Source organism: Salmo salar, chromosome 11 (genome assembly GCF_965601325.2).
Source record: "Salmo salar chromosome 11, fSalSal1, whole genome shotgun sequence".
In the NCBI taxonomy this organism is placed as follows: domain Eukaryota; kingdom Metazoa; phylum Chordata; class Actinopteri; order Salmoniformes; family Salmonidae; genus Salmo; species Salmo salar.
In genome coordinates this window covers 18,887,922-18,913,542 of record NC_138301.1, presented here as the reverse complement: position 1 = coordinate 18,913,542, position 25,621 = coordinate 18,887,922, and the positions used below count along the sequence as shown (strand labels likewise).

Here is a 25,621-nt window from a genome sequence, read left to right as displayed (position 1 = left end):
TTTATTCCACATGTGTCCAACTCATTCCACGGAGCGCGGAATGGCTGTGGGTTTTCGCTCCTCCCTTGTACTTGATTGTGGAATTAAGGTAACTGATTAGTAAGGAACTCCCCTCACCTGGTTGTCTAGGTCTTAATTGAAAGGTTAAAACAAAAACCGGCAGCCCAGTTTGACACCCCTGATCTAACATAACCAACCTGCTTTATCAAGATGTCTTTCCAATATACTCATCATAAACATATTCTGCTTCCTCAATGCTGTACATCCATGCTCTTTTACATAACAAATATTTGACAGAGATTAGATTGATAATTCTGTGAGAACAACTTTCAATGGTGTAACATCACCTCCAGCAAACCAGAAGAAAATTACAAAAGGACGTGTGTTTTCAATATAATTAATATAGCAAAACGATCTTTATAATCAAATAAAAATAGTTTCCTATACATAATATTTCACGCTTTTTTTTTTTACATTTAGCACTCAGTAACACTTGGTATATTGTTTTAACTAGGATACAGAAGCAGATTGGCCCATTAGTTGCATAGTACAGGCGATTGCAGGGTACTGGCTACTGACGCACCGGTTGGTGTTGAGTGCAATATTTATCTATCTAGCACTCAATGGCTGCGTTTAAACAGGAAGCACAATTCTGATATTCTTTCTACTAATTGGTCTTTTGACCAATCATGCCAGAACTTTCTCTTTTTCAAAGCTGACGTGATTGGTGAAAAGACCAATTAGTGAACAAAAATATCAGAATTGGGTCGCTTGTGTAAACTCAGCCAGATTGACACACACACTTCCACATTAAGTCTGCACTGATAAACAGCAACTAGCAAACACAAACACACTTCTCATCTTTAGCCACACATGTAAGGGCTCGAGTGATGAGAATCACTCATTCTAATGCCTGACAACACAGACAGAATTCTTCAAAGTGTTTAGTGTACTGACGACATGCACTGCTTGCTTTAAAAATCAGAAGATACCAAAACACTAACATAAGGGTGGGAAAATTGACAATTTGCTGAGAGACATGCGAGTGAGAGTGATCAAAATGTAACAACAGGTAGGAGGTGACTTGTCTGTTCAGATCGCCTTCTGATATCGTATGCATGTCCCTGTGAGTATCTAGTAACTACTATATGTAGTAGACAGAGAGGATCAAGTGGGTTATTGTGTTGGTACAGCATTGCCAGGAGGTAGTGGTTAACCTCTGGCAGTGGTTAACCTCAGTGATACCATGGGCTGTAATGTTACCTCTAACACGCAAGACAAGATTAACCAGTTCTCATTGCTGTAACATTACAGTAAAAACAGTGCCATTTTGTAACCCTTTAACATATAACCCTTTTTTGGGAAAAAGCATTGAAAGGCAGCTTGACATGAGTAAGTGCTAGTGTCCCTATATAATTTAAAGCATTAATTCACATACAAGTAAACCATGTAGTGTCAAAGCCATAGACAAGGGTTTGAGGTTAGACCCAAGATTAATACCAAGGATTTGCAACAAAAACAGGGAATTTTAGGAAGATGTATTAAAAATGCCAATCTAAAGTTAGGGAATGTTCAGGTTTGTTTTCAAAGGGCTTACTTTGAAAAAAGGCAATTGGAGCAAGACAAGCTTGCGGAAAAAGCTTTAGCGTTCAAACCGCTCTAGGACATTTGCTGTATGCATATTACCTTGCATATCAATTTTCTGTGTTTAAATAGACCTGGGAGAGATATGCTAAAGAGGACAAGACAGTGACCTTCTCCATCAGGTGAATGAGTGTAGTGCATGTCCAGAGATTAATCACCCGGCACCTGTCTATTCAGAGGGGCTGCAGCATGGTTAGCATTTCATCTAGATCCAAAATAACACAGAGGTCAACATTTGGGGTGACAGAGAGCCCTGCTTCGACAGTGGCTAAGGCTTAGGATGACTTCAGTCCATGCTTAAGGTTAGTTAGGGTATAGAGAGCACTGCATAAACAGTGGCTAGGCGTTTAAAGTGCTAGGGGAGTTCCATGCTTAGACAGTGGTAGGGTTTGGGTAACAGGAGGCCTTCCTTGACTTAAACAGTGGCTAAGGTCAGGGTAACAGAGGTCCAGTCTTTAAACACAGAGCTGCAGGGTCAGCCAGGTCACAGCACTAAGTGCCCTCCTCACTGCACGGAGCACGACCAGGCCTCAGCGCAGCAGCAGGCTGAGGAACCCATGGCTTTAGGGGGAATGAGGTCCAGGTCCTCGTCGTCAGGGATCTCATCCAGCCGGTATCCATCCTGCAGCAGCTGCCTGCTCAGGTCTGGGTGTACCTGCACAGAGAGGTCAACAGGTCAGCTGTGGAATGACAATTCAAGAGGTATGCGGACAGGAGGTGCAAGAAAAAGGTGTGAGGAGAATATAAATTGTAGGTGGATTTCAGATTTTTTTTACATTGTGTATACTTGCATTGAATCTTGTTTAAATATGAATAGATGTGCAGTTGACTATAAAGGGCAACTATTTTATATGGAAACTGAACCCTGTTTCTGACAGAGAGCACTGCTGCTCAACGAACGAGCCTTTCTATGTAGAAGCATGGTCTGAGTATAGTATACACTGTTTCACACTGGGCACACTCACCTCGGCTGAAGAATATCCTGAGGAATACTGCTCGACATCTAGCTCATCATTACTGCAAGGTCAAGACAAGATAATGTCATTAGGAAAACTCTTAGGCTGGGATTCAATCCGATCACGGATTTGGACAATGTGCCACTTAAAGGTAATTTACGATTGAGTCAACATATGCAGCGTTTACCGTAAATGTGATCTATGCAAACATGGGAACATTGCCTTTTAAAATGTGCATTGCTGACCAGGCGCACTTGGATTGAATTCCAGCCCTATACGGGCTCCCGAGTGGCGCAGCGGTCGGCACTGCTCGAGTGTAGAGGCATCACTACAGACCCTGGTTCGATTCCAGGCTGAATCACTACCAGTTCTGTGTTGGGAGTCCCATAGGGCGGCGCACAACTGGCCCAGCGTTGTCCGGGTTTGGCCGAGGTAGGTCGTTATTGTTAATAAGATTTTGTTCTGACTTGCCTGGTTAAATAAAGGTTAAATAAAAAACTTCCTAAAAAAACATAGGGTCTTTAGAGATTCTGTCTGCAGTCAGTAGTGCCTTGCCAATAGTTTTTGCCAGAGAGAGTACTTAGCACCTCTAAACAGAGTGCCAGCCATAATTTGCGCACTGTCAGACATCCACCAGCGTGTGGTCCCTAAATCACAGCGCGCCGAACGATTGGAAAATCAACATTCGGTGCTATGTGTGTAGTCCTTTACCTGTCTGATTCCAATGCTACCAGTGTCTCTTCAGCGTGCTGACTCAAAGCGGCATAGCCTTTGTTGAACTTCACACTTCTACAAAGAGGAACAAGAGAAACTTGAATTGTAACAGCTCGAATACCTCAAATTCCATGTTTGTAGGCGTCCAATGATACACGCCTACAAACATACATCTCCCCCCTCTTACCGCTTTCCTCCTTGCCTGGGTTGTTGCATCACTGGACCCCCTGAGGTAAGTCCTTTTTTCTTCATTGCTTTGCGGGCCAACTCACGGTGTTTCTCTAAAGTCAGGATTCAGTCACATGCAGAAGAACAACACTTTAAATAAAAACATAGGCTATGACAACACTGAAACATCAGAAGGCTTTAAACAGGAATTGTGTCAATCTAGGGCCAGGAATGCGCTTACGTAGTTTCATGTGAATGGCTGGGGCTTTGGACATGATGTAGGGTCCCCTCTTCTCCAAAGGTCTGATGCCCCCATCTGTAGCCCTTGGTCTTGAGCTGCTGCCAGTGCCAGGACCCTTGACATGTGAAAATCAAGAATGTATGAAATGTCATGGCGGATTCTGTTACAAATAGAGAATCCCTGGAAGACCACTTCAGGAAAACAGCCTTGCCCTAATGCTGCTACACAACTACAAATTAGCCCTGCCATTAGCCTCTCATTTGACTCAAAAAGATAACTAGCCAAGTATATTGCCACCAATTTAGAAAATGATCCATTTTTTTTAAATAAATGAATTCTTTGCTCCATTTAGTAATCCAACAATGTTTATGCCGCCATTGTGTCTATTTAAAATCTTCTCACATTGATTGTCACAGCTGAGTGCCATCATGATCATGACACTTCCCAAAGTGCTGCATGTCATGTCATGACGGGACTCACCAGTGTCGCTCAATGAGAGAAGATTTTAAATAGACAAGATGGCAGCATAAACATTGTTGGATTACTTCATGGAGAAAAACATTTATTTTAATAACTGAGGATTTTCTAAATTCAAACGAATCACCTGCAACTGGTCACGCCCAAATCGAGACCATAAAAAGTATTGTCAAATACAGGTTAGTTCAAATCTATGCTGGCGGTTTGTATAGGGCTGTCCAGTAACGGACACCCAAAATCTTTGGTTATATCATAAAATTACCAGTGTAATGTTTGGATTCAGTCGTGTTCTTAACTTTGTGAAACTCTTCCGTTTCAATTCCTACCATAGCTATGCTTATGCAAATGATTTTCATATTTCTTGTGCAAGAAACATTTCATTTCAGCTGTTTCCATATAGCAGTGGAGGCTGTTGAGTGGAGGACGGCTCATAATAACGCTTGGAATCTGCCCGCTTTTATCCGCTCAGAGACTAAGTCCCCAACCTCCACAGCCCGAGTGATGCCCCCAGCCCAAGTCCGGCCGCCCCTGCTCGGACTCTGAGTGCCCCCCGCCTTGGGGGAGGCCTCCTCGTGCACCTGGTGACCTTTTGACTTCTACAGCGAGCCCCAACCTGACTCACAATCCCACCAGAAGACGGGCCTGGCGGATGGGCGACCACCACCTAGCCCCCACCTATCCAGAGCACAATGTCTTATGCCTTCTACCTGCCTGCCTGGGCTCTCTCACACTGTCTGGCCTCTGGCCCTTCTCCGTGCACCTGGTAACCGGTAAGTAAAGAAGGAGGATGGTCCCCGACAAAAGCTTGGATCGAGGGCTGACTATCAATAGATCGCAGCAAGTGAGCTGCTCTGCTACGTACAAAACCCTGACCCAGAATCAGGTCGTCTATGGAGTGATTTAGCACCAGGTTCCCCACAAACATGCGGTGCGCATCAGGAGAGGGGCAGCAACTTATCCAGCCGCACCCCAACCTCGTCACAAACGGCTCTATTCACCTGTCAAAAAGAGGGAGGCTATCCCAGGCCAACCGAAGATCCACGGCGCTACGATATCGTTACGTTTAGGGGGGATTCTGACTTAGAGGCGTTCAGTCATAATCCCACAGATGGTAGCTTCGCACCACTAGCTCCTCAGCCAAGCACATACACCAAATGTCTGAACCTGCGGTTCCTCTCGTATTGAGCAGGATTACTATTTCAACAACACATCATCAGTAGGGTAAAACTAAACTGTCTCACGATGGTCCAAACCCTGCTCATGTTCCCTATTAGTGGGTGAACAATCCAACGCTTGGTGAATTCTGATTCACAATGATAGGAAGAGCTGACATCGAAAGATCAAAAAGCAACGTAGCTATGAACGCTTGGCCGCCACAAGCCAGCTATCGCTGTGGTAACTTCTGACACCTCCTGCTTAAAAGCCAAAAATTCAGAAGGATCGTGAGGTCCCACTTTTCATACTGAAAATCAAGATCAAGCGAGCTTTTGCCCTTCTGCTCGACGGGAAGTTTCTGTACTCCATAAGCTCACCTGTGTTACCGTTTGACAGGTGTACCGCCCCAGTCAAACTCCCCACCTGCCACTGTCCCCGGAGCGGGTCGCACCCGGCGTGAGCACCCAGGGCTCACCTCCCCAAGTAAGTGAAAAAACGACAAGAGTAGTGGTATTTCACCCGCAACAAAGGCCTCGCACTTATTCTACACCTCTCATGTCTCTTCACAGTGCTAGCCTAGAGTCATGCTCAACAGGGTCTTCTTTCCCCGCTGATTCCATCAAGCCCGTTACCTTGACTGTGGTTTTGCTACAGTAGGTAGGGACAGTGGGAATCTCGTTCCTACATTCATGCGCGTCACTAATTAGATGACGAGGCATTTGACTACCTCAAGAGACTCAATTATGTCCCGCCATTTATCCCTGCTTCATCGAATTTCCTCACTTTGACATGAGGGGGGCACAGCCACCCTGAAGGTAGTTTGAGAGCGACCGCGAAGGCTAGCATGCTACGGTCAGATATCATAAAATTGACATCCATTTGAGTAACGCCCGGTGGCATCATCAGAGGCTTTTCTATCTTACAAACTGGACATCAGTTGCCGCTACTAAGCTTCAGCGGACTTTAACTGGGTTTTTACACCCAATCGACTTCAAGTGCCAGCACAATACTTATAGGCTTGAAAACCAAATAACCCTCGTAGTATCTAGCGGCACCATCGACCGGGTGTCGGAAGAAGCAACAGAAAAGAATCATACCCTTTCAATTATTTGCTTGCCCAGTCAGCCCTCCGGGACAGAGACATAGGAACCACCTTAACCAGCGCTTCATTGATATTCCTCACTGACATGAGGGGGTCACAGTCACTCCACGGTTGATTTGAGTGTTACCGCGACATGTGGGTACGCTCCTTTGAATTTCATCAAGTTGACATTCAGTGATCCGTGACCAGTGGGAACCTAAGCTTCTTCCGTCCGTTTTATTGTTCTGCAGCAAATCAATGGGTGTGGATGGTACTACACACATCAAATGTAGCCCTCCTTCCCCAGACAAGCTGGAGATACCTCTCCCCACTTCATAGGGCATGAGCCAGATCCATGCAATGCCCTATCATTGCAGGGCCAATGGGTTTAGTCTCCGCCTCAAGTCTAGTGAGCGTAGAGGAGACCTCCCCACCTACAATGTATGGGGCCGGCGAGCTCCGTAGCTGGCGAGATCTGCGAGAAGGGCCAGGAGCGCGTCCAGAGTTTCCGCCGCCAACCGCCTTCGCCCGGCCAACAGACACCACCCCGACGAACCCCCACACGCAGCCCCTTGCGAGACCACGCACGAGAGACCATGAGATGGGCCGCAAAACGAACTTCCAATGGTGGCGAGAGGAGGGCCTCCCTAATCTTCTACATTTGCAGACACTGTACATAGAGTTTTCTATTGTGTTATTGACTGTATGTTTATGTGTAACTCTGTGCTGTTGTTTTTGTCGCACTGCTTTGCTTTATCTTGGCCAGGTCGCAGTTGGAAATGAGAACTTGTTCTCAACTGGCCTACCTGGATAAATAAAGGTGAAATAAAAAAAATATTAAATAAAAAAGGGCGACAGAGCAACTGCTCCCCCAGCCGCAGCTCGAGCCCAGCCCCGCTTCGCACCCCAGCCAGCCCGACCGACCCAGCCCTTAGAGCCAATCCTTACCCCGAAGTTGCGGATCTTTTTTGCCAACTTTCCTTACCTACATTGTTATAACATGCCAGCGGCTGTTCACCTTGGAGACCTGCTGTGGATATGGGTACGGCCCGGCGTGAGATGTACACCCTCGCCCCCAGATTTTCAAGGGCCAGGGAGAGCTCACCGGACGCCGCCGAAACCGCAAAGCTTTCCAGGGCTTGGGCCCCTCTCCCGGGGCGAACCCATTCCAGGCCGCTCTGCCCTTCACAAAGAAAATAACTCTCCCCGGGGCTCCCGCCAGTTTCTCCGGGGTCAGTCGCGTTACCGCACTGGATGCCTAGCGGCACCTGTCTCCGCCAGTCCATGGACAAGTAGTTTGCGGTCAGTGGGTCACATTACCAAGGTGCTATTGAAATTATAAAGTTTGAAAAACTAATGTAAAAACGTGAGGTGATAATGGACAAACTAAAGGGTGTGCTGAGAGTAAATTTTGAACCTTGTTTGAAGTCAGTAGGTCACATGACCAAGGAGCTATTGAAATAAAAACATGTAAATAAATCATTTTAAATAGTGCGAGATGTAAAATAAATGTGTTTTTTTAAAGTGTGTGCAATGTGTGTCTATGCCATCGGGTTAGCTAGAACCAGTTAACGTTTTAGGAGTAATGGTTAGTATTGAAATTTGAAAAATTTGATTTGTCACTATGTTGACTGCTAACTGCTGTTGGTGGAGGTAAGGAAAACTACAGGCGAATATCCAACCTGAATCTGGCTTTACTTCGGTTGCAATATAGGCATATTCCCACGAGTGTAAAGGGTTAACGGAATAGTTAAGATTATAGAAGACGTTTTGAAATATCAAAAGAACATATTGGTGTGTATTCTACGCAGTTTAACATACCCTCTATTTGTCAGTGAACCTAAACAAGTTGCTGGATAGGGCAAGTAGCTTAGTGGTTAAGAGCGTTGGGCCAGTAACAAAAAGGTCGCTTGTTCGAATGCCCGAGGCGACCAGGTGGAAAATATGTCGATGTGCCCTTCAGCAAGGCACTTATCCAGAGCGATTTGCAGGAGCAATTAGGGTTAAGAGCGTCTTCTAAATGACAAATGTAAATAACGTTCTCAGTATCTGGTGTACAATCTGTAGCTAACATGGTTAGCTTGCTAACGTTAGCAGTAAACAACAAGCCGAGTAACGTTATACGCTGAGAGAATGGTATCATTTGGCTGTCATTTGAAAACAGAGTTGCCAGAAATCAGATTGCGTGTGTTATTGGTTAGCTAGCTAGCCAAAACATAGTTACCGGCGTCAAAACTTGGGACTCAGGGACTGCAGCAAGGAGAGTATCCCTCTCCTCCTGTTCCTCCATAATGTTGTTCATGTTGGTGGGAATGTTCACGCTTTACACGCTAAAACAGGCATGTTGACTGTATTTCCAACCATCCATGAAAGGATGTGTTGTTATCACTGCTGTTTTTTACTCCTGCTAGATAGTCTAAGTATCACTTCCGCTTCCTGTCAACAGAAGCCTTGGACTACTTTCACCGTCCTTCCTTCATCCCTACCCCAAGTCATCAGAAACCACAAGGTCGGAGAACTTCAGTGGTAGCAAAGAGGTAAGAAACTTTCTGGTGACAGTATTACCAATAACAAATTCTGTCTGATCATTGCAATATTCAACAAAAGAAGGCGCCACCTAACAGGGCTAGTGCAAAATTACAATTTGGCTAGCACCTAATGATGAAGGAAACTTCTTCCCGGGGACCTTTTGACACGGATCGCTTGCGGTAAGGTTCTGGAATTAAGGAACGTATGTTCATTCATAATCAGCGTGAAATGTTGAGAAAACAAAATGTTAAATTACTACACACCTTTAGGGTTAGTGTTCCCTCACGGCCATATCACCATGTTACAGCACTTAATGAAGACGACCGCCAGTGCTAATTAGCAATCTAGCACGTGTAACGTTAACTGGGAGGAGGCACGCAACATATGGATATTTTCAAATCTGCTAGTTGATAGGGTTTTAAGAATATTTCTCGCTAAAATGAGAGAAGGGACATATTTTGAAAACCGGTCCACAAGCAATCATTGACGTTTAACAGCCAGCCGTGGGCGAAGCTAACCGATGAACACACACTACGCTACGGGGAGAAGGGTTTGAGAGCTAGTGCAAAACCTGACAGAATTACAGGACCCCTCTGCATTGAATCAAGGTGAATTCTGACCAAACCCATTGTTGGAATTAATCCCTTTGTCCTCAACTTTCTTGAACTACCATCTTACATCAGTTTCGACCCAGCAGTGTTATGAGATGCATCAAAGTACATACTACTAGTTAGGTTAAATGTTTGGGTCTGCCATATGTTCATGTAAACATAAGATTATGTTGTGCATGTGTATGTCAGTGGTCTGAAGCCCATAATTGATTTAATTGAGCAAAAGTTTGTTTGGAAATTGAACATTGACACCTTTTGAATTAATGGGTTACACGCCAGTAAATCAACCTTACCATTGAGACAGCTGCGTCAATAGATATTGCTTTATTAAATCCATAATTTTGTACACAACAGGAGAGAGTGGATTAAATCAACATCATACAGACACCAGGACAAGGCAGAGACTTGAAGAGAAATGTTTCATCTCGTTGGCCACCAGATGACCTGAGGGGAAATGAAAAGGAAACATTTCATTAGTTGATTAAAAATGAAGAACTGTAAAGGGCCCGAAGATGCAACATGCGTTTCCCAAAAGACCATGCAGAGAGAACGTTCGCTTATCGTGTCGTTGAGGCATGTGTCAATACTGATAGGATCGAAAGAAAGGCAGCGCTGCTCTCGGGCCAGCTTTCTCCATTGTAATCTTACCTTAAAGCTGCAGTATGTAACTTTCTGGGCAACCAGACCAAGTTCACATAGAAATGGGTTATGGATCTGTCACTCATTGAAAGCAAGCCTAAGAAGCGGTAGATCTGTTATGTGCGCTATATCTATGCTTCCAGTTCTCAAGTTTAGTTTTAGGGTCTTGGTTTTGTACACCAGCTTCACATTGATATAGACAATATTTTTGGTTATGGAAAAGTTATTTCAGAGCAGTACAATGATTCTCTACACAATGACTGCTTGTTTTATCAAATTGAAATTAGGCAAACTATTTGAATTTTAGCAACCAGGAAATGGTGGAGCGATTTTCTGCACATTGCACCTTTAACATTAGAATTATTCCACAATACTGACGCTGTATCAGCTCCTAGAGATATTATCACCTATGGCTGCTAATATTGAGGCAGCTTATTCTAATGCTTACCCTATAATGCACTAAATAAAACTCAATTGAATAAACATAACTGATTTCAATATCATTTAAATATAGGCCTATGTAGCCTATACTGTTGGTAGGCTATTTGTCTTTTAATGCAGTCATCTCAGGTTTCATGTGAAGATCTTTATCCTTTGCTTGTTTAATATTTGCAGAGACATTGGCAACTTTATTTGTATTCAACTTCGTTGTGAAGTTATGGGGTCACAGACTGAAACATCTTGATTCTATGTTTAGTGGAGATCTGTATAACATATTTAACGATGCACTTCGCTGTTCTACGAATGGTCTGAGGAAGTTTGTAAATAACATGCGTTTAAGTGCAACTTTATGAACACACGTTTTGGGACACAGCTCAGAGATTTAACAATGCTCCTACGAAGGTTGTAACAATGAACTTAGCCTTAAGATGCTTTTGAGAAACCGGCCCCAGAGCATTCACTTTTCAATGTGTAAGCACTCACCCAGAGGATGTCTATAATTTGTCCATGCCCAGATCCTCAGGTGTGGAGATACCCAGCTCAATCAGAGTGGGCTGCAGTTCTTGAATCAGGTATGGGTAGATATCTTTGTGGGGGCCAGATTTGTCCTGTTACAGAGAGAGGATGATGAAGTTCACCATAGGGAATATTACAAAAAAGGCATACAGGTTGAATATTGTGTACCATTCTATACGTTTCCTAAAATACTAATATATTATGTGAATAAATTCAAAGGAGATTAAATCCAAATTATTTTACATGTTAAACCCTTTTTCACAAGAAAGTGACATATACGGAACAAAAATAAACGCAATATGTGAAGTGTTGGTCCCATGAGCTGAAATAAGATCCCAGAAATGTTCCATATGCACAAAAAGCATCTTTTTCTAAAATGTTTACATTCTGTTAGTGAGCATTTCTCCTTTGCCAAGATAATCCATCCACCGGACAGTTGTGGCATATCAAGAAACTGATTAACAGCATGATCGTTACACAGGTGCACCTTGTGCTGGGGACAATAAAAGGCCATTCAAATGTGCAGTTTTGTCACACAACACAATGCCACCGATGTCTCAAGTTGAGGGAGCATGATATTGGCATGCTGAATGTAGGAATGTCAACCAGAGCTGTTGCCAGAGAATTTAATGTTAATTTCTCTACCATAAGCTCCAACATTTCAGAGAATTTGGCAGTACGTCCAACCGGCCTCACAACCACGTCAGCCAAGGACCTGCATATCTAGCGTCTTCACCTGCGGGATTGTCTGAGACCAGCCACCCGATGAGTATTTCTGGCTGTAATAATGCCCTTTTGTATGAGAAAGAAAAGGAAAAAAAAGTCTGATTGGATGGGCCCATGTCCAGTCATGTGAAATCCATAGATTAGGGTCTAATTTCATTTTAAATTGACTGATTTCCTTAGTATAGAATAAAAATAGATTATGCGGTGAACCTTCCAGCTAGTCTAGTTAAATAAAAGGTAACAAAAAATAGTTGGCTACGTTGAAAGGGTGAGGAATTGGTACACCTACTAATTAAGGAGTTTGACTGTTATTTTTGTACAGCTAGGTGGCTCATGTGAGGATTAAAGTCTGCTTCCACCAAATACAAGAAATAGCTCAAACCCTAAAAGTCAATAGTATGCATATTTCAGGGGAACCAGTTATTTTCAAAGCTACTGGAATGTTACAAAGTGTGCTTTTGGTGGATTTGTCTGAATGGAATTCATTTTAATTTATGCTCAGCCATCTGTACAATTTTCTAATTTAACTATCTGGAACAAAAACACCTACTGAATATGATAAAGGTGCTACAACATGTAGAATGTCTCACCCATGTGGAAGCTAGGTGAATTGCAATAGGCCCACCTAATCAGAATGAGTTTTCCCCCACAAAAGGGAATGTTGCATTTAAATTTTTGATCAGTATATTATGGACATTTTCAGAAATTACAATGCAAAAATTCTACATGTAGCTCCTTTAACCAAATGGCATAAATTGAAATGGAAAGAGATTTTCCGTTTTGACATGGATAAAAGCAGCGAGTATATCCACACTTATGTAGTTCTGTCCTTGAGCGTTTTTTGTCTATTAATGTTCTGTATTGTGTCATGTTGTGTGGACCCCCCCAGGTAGAGTAGCTGCTGCTTTCACAACAGCTAATGGGGATCCTAATACAGTGCAGTCGGAAAGTACGCAGAACCCTTGACTTTTTTGGCCTGACATGCACTGTCAACTGTGGGACCTTATATAGACCGGTGTGTGTGCTTTTCCAAATCATGTCCAATCAATTGAATTTACCACAGGTGGACTCCAATCAATTTATAGAAACATCAAGGATGATCATTGGAAACATGAGCTCAATTTCAAGTCTCATAGCAAAGGGTCTGAATACTTATGTAAATAAGGTATGTTATTTTTAATACATTTGCAAAAACGTTTAAACCCATTTTCGCTTTGTCACTTATGTGTAGATTGGGGGGGGGGAAATCATTTAATCAATTTTAGAACAAGGCTAACGTAACAATGTATGAAAAGTCAAGGGGTCTGAACACTTCCCGACTGCGCTGTAAAATACATACGTTTATTTTATTGAGATATGACTTCACTAGAAGTCGGTAGGGGAAGCTGTGTAGCTCACCTTGACTGCCTCGAGGATGCGGATGGCACTGGCTAAGTCATTCAACCTTCGGCAAGCACGAAGAGCTGAGTCGAGGATTTTGGGTTCAGGTACCAGGTCGTAGCCAATTAATGTGTTCATGCCTATGGGATGTGGAATGGGATTCAAGCATACTCCATTATACATTTTTTTTCTCCAAATTTTATCGTTTTTTTTATCCGTTAGTCTCCAACTCAAGGACTGAAAAAAACGACAGACCTTTGGCAAAAGTGCAAACTTATTTTCAATAATCATTAGAAGATCACCTTTCTTCAGCTCCCAGGCATCAATGTCTGGCTTGCTGAAATAAGTGACCCAACGGGCATCAAACTCCTCATCTGTCTCCACCTTGGCATGGGAGTAGCATCGGGAGGCCAAAGGAGCTGCAACATAGAAAACAAACTAATTCTAGATTATATAGGAGGTCAAGGACTATTCGTAGATGCTTGACTGAAAAAAACATATACACCCTTCCATTCTCATGAAGAAGCAGCTGAGCCATAACCTACACCTTGTGTCACATGTCATCTCATTACCAGCTGATTTCAAATGTGATTTTTGTGTGTTTGCAGCCCAGTATGTTTTGAGTACTTTGCCTGTGTACTCCACTAAGATCTATTCTATGGGAAACTGACCTGTATATGTCAAATGCATAATTGCAATATCCCCTTAGCTTTGCAGGGAAGGAATGTCTATTTACAGCAATCTGGCTAACTGGGCCAGAGGTCAATGCCAAGACACTCAGTTTATTTTCACAGCACAAATCTAGCCATAACTGAGTGTACAGATCTCAAGAGCAGTCGATGGTGTAGGACATGACCATAAACTGGTTTGACCGCAAGGTCTAGAATTGCTGCGCATTGTTGTGCACTTGTGACTCCCTCGAAAAACTGAAGCGTGGGTCATCACAAGGACACATGCTAAAGTTCACTAGCTGTCTCATGGATCTATACATTTACACTGGATATGACCAATTTATGAACGTGATGACACTACACTAAGGGCACCAATAAATGTTACTTTGAATCAAATGAAAATCAATGTCACCCTGACGCAAACATTAGTCCCATTGACTTAGCTTTAAGCTAGCTACATACATAGCGAATGTCATCTATGTGTAGGACCACAATACACAACTTACAGTATGTGACTTCATATACTTGCAGCAATGCATTGAATGAGCCTAATAGTGTAAACTGTCGAGTTTGTGAGACTACCTTAACGTTACATACCATTTACGACTAACGTTAGCTAGCTTGATGGCTATTTGCGATGAACAACTGGCTAACACGAAAGGCAAACAGTTGTATGAATAAATATACAATTTAATAGGCTTTGCCGTCAGTCTTACCCGAGTAACATGGTCGTATCCGCGCTAAACTCCGTACCCCAGAGGTTGAAAGTCGAACAACGGCTCTGAACATCTTGCCGACCGGTAAGAATCAGTGGCTAATGGTGTCGTATGCTAAGGAACCGATTCAGAGGGACATCGAAAAGGGAAGCACTTGCGTCTGCGCAAAACCGCAGTGGCTACGTGCTAGGAGACAACCGCGCGACTGAGAGTGAGGTAGGTTGTTAGCCTCACCTTGGAGGTCTATCAACAACTGCCATTTGGAAATAAATGCATACAATGCACATATACCTTAAGGTAATGCATTCATATAATTACACACTACTATAGTGGTGTTAACCTGCCTAACGCAGTAAATAAACGGGTACACTTCTCTCTTTTTAGCTAGGCTACATTACCCACTGATAATTGGGGCATTCGAACGCAGCTAGGCTGGGTTTGCCAAAAGCATCGTAACACATCTTAATTCCATAGAAACTAAATGGACGAAAGATTATTTTAGGGCTAGGATGCTTTTGGGAAACACATCCCAGGTTCACACACTGCCTCCCTGAACAGAGACCATAAAACTTGAACAGACAGAATAACCATTTCACCCCTTAAACTACAGTACGTTTTAACCCATTACTTATCACATAAATATAGATCTTATTGTCAAAACATGTGCACTGTGTAACATTAATACACAAAAAACATGACTAATAGAGTGAAACTAGCGGCAACAAACAAATGGTTGGCATGCCAAAAATCGGTAGATTGTTCATGGGCCCTATTAGCCCTTGGTTCCATTACATTACACACATTGGATGAAGGGGGAGTTTTGTTAAGAGCTGTGAAGCTAGGTCTGAACATTAAAGGAAAATTCCACCAAAACAACTATTGGTATTTGTGTAATTAGTCCATTGTTGAGAGTCCCAACGTGCTTTGCTTGTCAACAACGGACTAATCAAATCAAATGTATTTATATAGCCCTTCTTACATCAGCTGATATCTCAAAGTGCTGTACAGAAACCCAGCCTAAAACCCCAAACAGCAAGTAATGCAGGTGTAGAAGCACGGTGGCTAGGAAAAACTCCCTAGAAATGCCAAAACCTAGGAAGAAACCTAGAGAGGAACCAGGCTATGAGGAGTGGCCAGTCCTCTTCTGGCTGTGCCGGGTGGAGATTATAACAGAACATGGCCAAGATGTTCAAATGTTCATAAATGACCAGCATGGTCAAATAATAATAATCACAGTAGTTGTCGAGGGTGCAACGAGTCAGCACCTCAAGAGTAAATGTCAGTTGGCTTTTCATAGCCGATCATTGAGAGTATCTCTACCTAATGAAACAAATGCCAAAATATAGTTTTTGGGTGGAGTTTTCTGTTTAACAAGGAAAACCCTATGGGGCTCCCGAGTGGCGCAACGATCTAAAGCTCTGCATCTCAGTGCTAGAGGCGTGCGTCACTATAGACCCTGGTTCAATTCCAGGCTGTATCACAGCTGGCCGTGATTGGGAGTCCATAGGGCGGCGCACAATTGGCCCAGCGTCGTTACTGTTTGGCCGGGGTAGGCTGTCATTGTAAATAAGAATTGGTTAACTGACTTGCTTAGTTAAATAAAAACATTTAAACAATGCATTGCTTGCAGTATGGTTTTGGAAGCATACAAACTATCTTAACGATCAGTGAGAAATAATTTTCGAAAAACAAAGGTTCAATTGATACACACCTTTTATAGGGTTAGTGTTCCCAGATGGCCATATGTCCATGTTACTGCGCTTGTGTACAGAAACAGAGAAGAAATATTGAACGACCTTTGCTAATTAGCCATCTGCCTCTCTGAACACCTGTGTGTAAACGGACAGCCTGGTCTCATTGCCTAGAGGTAAAATGGTACATAAAATCCGGGACACTCTAATTAGTATATGTTACGTTTGGTATGTTTACATGAGACAGACGGTTACTTAAGGCAAACGAAAGGAGGATGGCGAACATCTAGCAACCTAAATGTTGTGTGTTTAATCTCAACATGGATAATTGTAGGATTTGAGCTAATTAGCAACTTTGCAACTACTTAGCATGTTAGCTAACCTTAACTCTAACCCTAACTCCTAGCCTAGCAAACATTACTGTTAACTACCAAGCTAAAGTTAGCCACAACAAATTGGAATTCGTAACATATCATACACATTGCAATTTGTAACATATCATACGAAATGTAAGGAAGGTCCTTGGACTAAGGAGAAACGTTAGAGTCCAATATTGGGCTAGGGCCTGTCATGCCAAATAGTGTCTCTCCTCCCCCTCACAATAGGATTCGATGAGTTCTAGCTTCTGTTTCTAGAACTTGCAACATTCTGACCGGATTACGTAATGAACCAAAGCGTCCTTGTTATGCTGGTTGCTTGGTTCTATTTGACCTCGTAGGAGGATGCGGGCAGTTCTAGTTCTATTCAGTGTTGCCAATTTAGCGACTTTGTCGCTATATTTAGCGAGTATTCAGACCCCTTTAGCGACACATTTTTTTTAAATCGACTAGCGACAAATCTAGCGACTTTTTCTGGTGTTATTGGAGACTCTGACGTGAAAGCACGTATCGTTCTTACTCTTCTCAACGAGCAGCGGGTGCTGCCGTGGACCCCACCCCTGTCCCAAAGCACACACAGGCGGCCCAGTCCTCGCGCAGCAGTCCGTCAGAGCAGGAGATGTTCAGTCCTCCACGTCCGGACTGAAAATGAATTGCGCATGCGGGAAGCCGCCGCTGGCTGATCCCGACCTGGCTTACATTAAGGGCGGGATGTAAAATGTTCTTTGTCTAAAATAAATCACTGCACAAAAATAAGTCACTGCATTTGACTCACACAGCCTCAGTCACTTGCTCATCTTGTCCACTGTGTGTGTGCCTCTCTGTGACATAAGCTAAACATCTAGCTGGCTAGCTCATCATGTCTCAGTCTAAACTGTACACTCAAAAATACAGACAGGAGTGGGAATCAAACCCTGAATTCAAAGGCTGGTTGAAGCCGTTTATTGGAGATGATACACAGGCATACTGCCTGTATTGTAAGGCTGATTTCTACGCCAGACTTGTATGTAAAAAAAACACACAAAAAACACGACAACTCAAAAACATACTCAAAAGGCAAAGCTATAACAGTTCCACCCAAAACAAGCTGCCATTTATGGTAAAAAAAAATTCACTCTGCAAAAAGGCTGAGGCCACCATGACATTAGCTATCGCTGAACACTGTTCCATGCTGGCATGTGATCACATTGAAGAAGCATGTAGAGCTGCTTTCTCAAGACTCCACTGCTGCTACCCACTTCAAAATGCACAGGACAAAGTGCACAGAAATGATTAATGGTGTTCTAGTGCCATACTTTCTGAAAAAGTTGGTCGCAGATGTGGGTGACCAGCGTTTCAGCCTCCTCCTCGATGAGTCCACGAATGTAAGTGTTTTCTAAGTACCTGGGGGTTGTGATAAGGTACTTTAGTGACACCAAGCAGACAATTGTATCAACAATTCTGGGGCTTGTTGAGTTGGAGGGAGGAGATGCCTATAGCCCGTGCTGTTGTGGCTTTCCTCGAAGTGTTGTCTTAAAAAAGAAACTCCTGGGGATAGGGACTGACAATGCCTCTGTTATGATGGGGATTAACAATGGGTCCATAAAGTACTGAAGGAGGAGTATGGCCTCAAATCTGGTTCTTAGTCGCTGTGTGTGCCACTCTCTGCAGCTTGCTGTAAGTCATGCTTCCAATGACACCATCCCCCGTAGGGTGGAGTACTTGGTACGAGAGACTTATAACTGGTTTTCGGTGTCTCCAAAGCGCAGGGAGGCCTACAAGGCCATATATGAGACCATCAACTGTGGGGAGAAACCTTTACAGATAACCAAGGTGTGTGCCACACGTTGGCTCTCCATTGAACCCGCGGTTTCATGTATTTTGGACCAGTGGGAGGAGCTTAGGCTGCATTTCGCAGTCACCAAGTCCAGTGAACACTGCTACATGGCTGAGGTTTTATACTCCATGTACAGTGATCCTCAAAACATATTGTATCTGACTTTTTTGAAGTCAGTGCTGGGTGAGGTACAGTTGGCCATCAAAGCTTTTGAGGGGGAGCAAGTAGATCCTCTTAAGCTACTTGACAGCTTGGTTAGCCTGATCAGGTCTGTGAGCAGCAGGGTGCTGAATCCACTGGCAAATGTTGATGTACTCAAAGGGCCAATAGATGCATACATCAGTCCCAAACCGTACCTTGGTTACCTTTTTGAGTCAAAGGCAGCTGAGCTTCACCTTGCACCTGAGGATGAAAACAATGTCCGAAAGTGGTGTGTAGCCTTCACCATCTCCCTCACTAATGAGTTGAGGGTGAGACTGCCGGACAACATTGAAGCATTGCAGTACATGTCAGTTTTCAATGTGGAGGAAACTAAAGCACAATAAGAGCCCTGGAGAAATAGAAAAAATAGCCAAGCTCCTTGGCTACTCCCCTGCAGAGATAGACAAGATTGTCCAGCAATGGCGTGCCATCCATCTTAGTAAATGGAATGAGACAAAAAACACACTGGGCTTCTGGAGTGAGATTTGGAAGTTCAGGGATGCAGCTAATATCAACCCGTTTCAAGAACTTGCCATGGCTGCTGTGTCTGTGTTGGCCTTGCCACACTCAAATGCTGAAGTCGAGAGAGCATTCAACCAGATGAGTGTGGTAAAAAGCAAACTTAGAAATCGAATGTCCTTGCAGACCCGTAACTCCATCCTGTACATTCGATATGGACTGAAGCTGTCTGGTGAGGCTTGCTATGAGCACCAGCTGCCTGATAATGTTTTGCAGCTTTTTGGCATATCAGCTGCTTACTCATTTAAGTCAGCTCCCTCAGTTGCTGAACCTGCCATAGAGAGCCTTGACCAAAATGACGATGACCCACTCTTTCTGTGAGCCAGCACACCCTGTGTGTCTGGGGGGGAAAAAAACAATTAACCTGAATTAGGGCCAGACTAGTTGCCATAATTTTCTCACATTGCCATTGACAGTTTTTTCTATTGTCTCTTTTTGGTCCATTTAGATTGTATACAAAAAATGTTATGGTTAAATATGTTCATATTTTACTGTGACTTGTTGTAGGCTCCTAAGTGGACCATAAGGTTAAAAACAAAACCAAATTAAGAAAACTAAATAAAAAATTCAATAAAAAACGAAGTAACACCGCCAGAGTGTCTCTTTTGGGTCATTTTTGCTGGTCCCAAGCCCGGATAAAGGAGGAGGGTTGGAATTGTGACATTAAAAAAACCAAGAATCGACAGAAGAAATTTCATTTTTAGTTCTAAACATACACTGCTCAAAAAAATAAAGGGAACACTTAAACAACACAATGTAACTCCAAGTCAATCACACTTCTGTGAAATCAAACTGTCCACTTAGGAAGCAACACTGATTGACAATACATTTCACATGCTGTTGTGCGAATGGAATAGACAACAGGTGGAAATTATAGGGAATTAGCAAGACACCCCCAATAAAGGAGTGGTTCTGCAGGTGGGGACCACAGACCACTTCTCAGTTCCTATGCTTCCTGGCTGATGTTTTGGTCACTTTTGAATGCTGCCGGTGCTTTCACTCTAGTGGTAGCATGAGACGGAGTCTACAACCCACACAAGTGGCTCAGGTAGTGCAGCTCATCCAGGATGGCACATCAATGCGAGCTGTGGCAAGAAGCTTTGCTGTGTCTGTCAGCGTAGTGTCCAGAGCATGGAGGCGCTACCAGGAGACAGGCCAGTACATCAGGAGATGTGGAGGAGGCCGTAGGAGGGCAACAACCCAGCAGCAGGACCGCTACCTCCGCCTTTGTGCAAGGAGGAGCAGGAGGAGCACTGCCAGAGCCCTGCAAAATGACCTCCAGCAGGCCACAAATGTGCATGTGTCTGCTCAAATGGTCAGAAACAGACTCCATGAGGGTGGTATGAGGGCCCGACGTCCACAGGTGGGGGTTGTGCTTACAGCCCAACACCGTGCAGGACGTTTGGCATTTGCCAGAGAACACCAAGACTGGCAAATTCGCCACTTGCACCCTGTGCTCTTCACAGATGAAAGCAGGTTCACACTGAGCACATGTGACAGTCTGGAGACGCCGTGGAGAACGTTCTGCTGCCTGCAACATCCTCCAGCATGACCGGTTTGGTGGTGAGTCAGTCATGGTGTGGGGTGGCATTTCTTTGGGGGGCCGCACAGCCCTCCATGTGCTCGCCAGAGGTAGCCTGACTGCCATTAGGTACCGAGATGAGATCCTCAGACCCCTTGTGAGACCATATGCTGGTGCGGTTGGCCCTGGGTTCCTCCTAATGCAAGAATGCTAGACCTCATGTGGCTGGAGTGTGTCAGCAGTTCCTGCAAGAGGAAGGAATTGATGCTATGGACTGGCCCGCCCGTTCCCCAGACCTGAATCCAATTGAGCACATCTGGGACATCATGTCTCGCTCCATCCACCAACGCCACGTTGCACCACAGACTGTCCAGGAGTTGGCGGATGCTTTAGTCCAGGTCTGGGAGGAGATCCCTCAGGAGACCATCCGCCACCTCATCAGGAGCATGCCCAGGCATTGTAGGGAGGTCATACAGGCATGTGGAGGCCACACACACTACTGAGCCTCATTTTGACTTGTTTTAAGGACATTACATCAAAGTTGGATCAGCCTGTAGTGTGGTTTTCCACTTTAATTTTGAGTGTGACTCCAAATCCAGACCTCCATGGGTTGATAAATTGGATTTCCATTGATTATTTTTGTGTGATTTTGTTGTCAGCACATTCAACTATGTAAAGAAAAAAGTATTTAATAAGATTATTTCTTTCATTCAGATCTAGGATGTGTTTTTTTAAGTGTTCCCTTTATTTTTTTGAGCAGTATATTTAGGGTGGTTTTTTTACTCACTTTTTGTCTCTCCCACGACGTTATTCCTCTCTCCTACAGCATCCATCACAATTACATGCACACGGCCAATTATGCAAATTAGGCGATGACGTCATTTAGCGTCTTTTCGGACAGCCAATAGCTACTTTCCTTACTGACGAGTTGGCAATACTGGTTCTATTTCACCGCATAAACACTCGCTCAGTCCGCGCAAAATTACTACCTCAGAATTGCTCTCCAAGGATGGTGTATTTGACAGTGACTACCTGCTGCTTCAGAGGACTGGAAAGAGAACACTTTCTTTAGCATGTATTTCTACATATTGTTAAATAGGAATAAATAATTTAAGCTGTTTTTATAGATTGACGTTGCTAGCTACTGTATTTATATACCTCAGCCTGCCTAGCCAGCAAGCCAGACAGTTTTATTTAGCTAACGTTAGCTAGCTAACTAGCAAGAAAGCTACTGTAACTGTTATTGCAGCTTTCTGTTTGTATGTAGCTTGCACTTCAATAGCATCCCTCAGGGATTTTCTTTTAACTTTCCAACCTGACGAAGTACTATGAAGACACCACTGATCTCGACAAGAGGCGCAACATTAAAATTCACAATTCAGCAGTTAACTTCAATTAGATAACTCATTTTTCAACAACCATTTTCCATCTAACGTTAGCTATAGTAGTTGTTAGCTATACATATAGTTCAGTGGAGGCTGCTGAGGGGAGGATGGCTCATAATAATGTCTGGAATGGAGTCAATGGAATGGTATCAACCACATCAACGACGTGATTTCCATGTGGTTCATACCATTCAATTGACTCCATTCCAGCCATTATTATGAGCCGTCCTCCCCTTAGCAGCCTCCACTGATATAATTATATGTCTGTCATATTGAGGTGTCTAGCTATAAGTTAAACCTGATCAATCAAATGGATAGGTTTAAACTAGGTGTCTTCGCTAGATAGACACAGAGAGGGGGAGAAAGAAAGTGAGAAAGAAAGGCTGAAAGTGAGAGAGGGAGTGAGAGGTGGGAAGAGTGTGGAAGATGGAGAAAGAGAAAAAGACAGCAGTGCAAATATTCTTAGACTTGAGTATTTCAACAACTCTTCTCTTCCAACATGTTAGGCAATAATTTCTACCTACGGGGGAAGGGTGGCCAGCCACACAGGAGGGGGATTTTTACTAAGGAGGAGAAGGAGGCCGTGCTGACAGAGATGCATGCTGGACATTTTGGAGTGAAGCGCATGAATTCCAAAATCAACCTACGCTTCTTCTGACAGGGAATTGTCAAGGAGGTGGACAGCTGGGCAAGTGAAATAACCTTTTATTTATCAATCACATTCTATTATATCTGAAATTATTATGATTTCAATTGTCAAATCAGAGAGCACAACAAGGTCAGTACCCTGTCTAGCATGCCAGAAGTTTGAGAAGGCAAAGACTGGCACCGGAGTTGAAGCCCGTCAAAGTTGTTTCACCATGGCACATGATCGGTAAGTGTTCAAATTAAAATGTTGCCCTGATAAGTTGTTTTGTAATGGTTTCTTTAGTTTACAGTTCAATATTATAGAATGTGTGTGTCAGTATCCTTACAATCACAAACATCTGCACACTGTATGACAGATACGGGTAAGAAAAAGGTCATCTTCTCTCTAACATTTTAAATGTTAGGGGTGGACCTCATCAGATCCTTCACGAAATCCAGGAGTGGCAACAGCCACTGGTGTCTGACGGTAACCGATCACTTTACCAAGTCGGTGGAAGCAATACCCATTACGGTCAGTAAAGGAAGAGTACGTGCTTAACTCTAAATTCTGTAACCCATTTAAAAATGGTGCTTGGAACCAAAAATAAATGTTTGTTTTGTATGATACCCATCAAGGATGAGACTAGCGAGGCCACCTCCAAGGCGATGGTGGACTATCTTCAACACCCACGGTTCTCCTGAGGTCATGACCTTGTTCATGAACGGTGGAACAAGGTACGGATGTTATAGGTTATCTTCTGCCACCAATGGTTTGTTTTATTTCTTTTTTACAATTTGTTTTTCCATGGTACATAATCAGACATATTTCAATATCTTACATTGTCAATAGATATCGCTTTCCTACCCCCTCCTCCAGGTTTGGTAAATGGACCAACCAGACCCTCAAGACTGCCATGGGCAAGTCCCTTGATACCAGGAAGGGTGGGAGAACAACCTGAAGGTAATTCTCTTTGCACACAACAGCAGACGGGAGCCGCAGCAGTTGTCTGAGGTAAACAATGCAATTCTATATACAATTATTGCATACACTGTAGTATTTCAAATTTGTGATTGACTTAGTGTTGTTGTTTGTCTATTGCTATTTTTTTATAACGTACTTTCAGATCACTGAACCCCACCTGATGTGGTGGAAGTTGTGGAACCAGATCAGAACGCCTTTGAGGGCCACCTTCAAGCACGGACTGAGAAGGATGTGGAGGTTTTTGACCAGGTAAATATGATTACCCGCTGTTAATTTATTTTTTAACACTGCACTAATCCATCAAAATTTCTCACAGTAAAGTGTAACCTGTGTGTTTGCTTGTTTACGTCTGTTTCCTACCTTTTTCCTTTTAACTCTGCTCCTGTTCTCCAGCAGCTAGAGGTTCTGCCCAACACCCAGATGTGGATCCACCTGATGTCCTCCATTACCAACCATCTTCCAACTTTTCATTACATCATCTACACTGTTGTTGTCATTATCTGCTAAGAAAATGTCCTTGCTCTATCATACTGGACACATAATATGTGAGATACACAGATGAACTAAAAACACTAGCACTGTAAACACTCAACAAAGAGAGCAGCAGTGCCTGGACTTTGCAGTCTCCCTCTTCAAGTCCCCCTTCTGAGACTGGCTGCCTGTTGAGAACAAGTGACAGGCAGATTTCCACAAACCAGAATTCAGTATTTTAGTCTATGATTGCTATGTAAGTGTACAGAAAATCAGTGAAAATAAATTGACACAACTGTACCAAAAACGATCAAAGTTTGTATTCAAATCTTAAATCTTATCAGGTTGGTTTTCACAGCTGTTTCACAAGGTGTTCATTATTGTAAGTTGTAAGGTATCCTTTGATGGTATTTATTTGTTCTACATTATTCATTGTTGTATCCTAGGACAATACAATAGAAGGAGAAAAAAAGGATCATAATAGAGGACTACGGAAATTATATTATTTCAGCGTAGATAGGGGAAGTGCAGGTTAAAATAAAAGCATGCCAGCCAGACAAACCAGTGTATGAATCAAACAGATTTGCATATGAATGGAGTTGAAATTAGCTGATTTCGTGATCTGTAAGGTAAGTAACTATCATGTGTCAAGCAGATTACACGTTTTCTTTGCCATATTCAAAACGTAGCAACGTTTAAGACATGGATTTCATGTTGTAATGTTAACAAGGTACCCAAAAGTAGTTCAAATGAATGTTTTCATTTTATTAGCTAAACAAAACTTGTTTAAACGGCGAAATTGTTGAGGAAATCAGCCTTGTTTGCATAGCGATGATGAAAATAAAGTAATTTAGTCTGTAACGATCTCCACAATTCTAATCATTAGGTCAACACACCGTTGATATAGCAACGGACGCTAATAGTTTGTCGAATTCCATTGTGGTTTAGAGGGGGACACTATTTGGCATGACAAGCCCTATAAGTTAGACTAAGTGCGATAACTTGAGGATCATCAATCAATAAATGTACTGAACAATAATAAAAAAAATTTGCCAAAACAAACATGTCCCTTTAACGGCCTGAACATGAAGCATATAGAACTGTTATTTACTGATGTCCTCTCAAAATGTAGGCCTCTATAATATTTCACCTCCACCAGAGGGCAGCAACAGCCAGATCAAGTAACCAAATTGACAGCTTTCACAATTTTACAATAACCCATGTAACACAATGAGAGGCGGTTTCCCGGACACAGATTAATTTAGTCCTGGACTAAACTATTTCAATGGAGAATCTCTGAGAATTTTGAGAAAGCTTCAGAAGACAGGCAAATAATTAAAACCACCATTTAGGCCCCCCAAAAAA

At 43.1% G+C, this 25,621-nt stretch overlaps 2 protein-coding genes, 1 long non-coding RNA gene and 1 pseudogene across 6 annotated transcripts; 1 reads left to right on the top strand and 3 right to left on the bottom strand.

The window, feature by feature from the left end:
• Positions 1–380: 380 nt before the first annotated feature.
• Positions 381–8,876, bottom strand: LOC106562118 (protein FAM219B). Its single transcript, XM_014126724.3, has 6 exons — positions 8,661–8,876; positions 3,724–3,838; positions 3,502–3,595; positions 3,312–3,389; positions 2,610–2,661; positions 381–2,299 (listed from the first exon to the last, which is right to left on the bottom strand). The coding sequence occupies exons 1-6, from the start codon at positions 8,736–8,738 to the stop codon at positions 2,150–2,152; spliced, it is 567 nt and encodes a 188-aa protein (XP_013982199.1). The 5' UTR covers positions 8,739–8,876; the 3' UTR covers positions 381–2,149.
• On the bottom strand, positions 5,000–7,434 carry LOC145859282 (uncharacterized; annotated as a pseudogene).
• LOC106562121 (uncharacterized) lies at positions 8,847–24,564 on the top strand. Of its 4 annotated transcripts, XR_001318982.3 has the most exons (7): positions 8,847–8,973; positions 22,683–23,050; positions 23,229–23,335; positions 23,440–23,538; positions 23,681–23,815; positions 23,928–24,034; positions 24,179–24,564. It is a non-coding gene; the product is annotated as an uncharacterized LOC106562121 (long non-coding RNA). The 4 variants fall into 4 exon arrangements; XR_001318977.3 differs by having other exon boundaries at positions 22,683–23,335; positions 23,681–23,764; XR_014379350.1 differs by having other exon boundaries at positions 22,683–23,335; positions 24,182–24,564.
• On the bottom strand, positions 9,882–14,885 carry LOC106562120 (cytochrome c oxidase subunit 5A, mitochondrial). Its single transcript, XM_014126725.3, has 5 exons — positions 14,666–14,885; positions 13,581–13,697; positions 13,297–13,418; positions 11,140–11,264; positions 9,882–10,020 (listed from the first exon to the last, which is right to left on the bottom strand). Exons 1-4 carry the CDS (start codon positions 14,736–14,738, stop codon positions 11,151–11,153), a joined length of 426 nt encoding a protein of 141 aa, XP_013982200.1. The 5' UTR covers positions 14,739–14,885; the 3' UTR covers positions 9,882–10,020; positions 11,140–11,150.
• Positions 24,565–25,621: the final 1,057 nt, after the last annotated feature.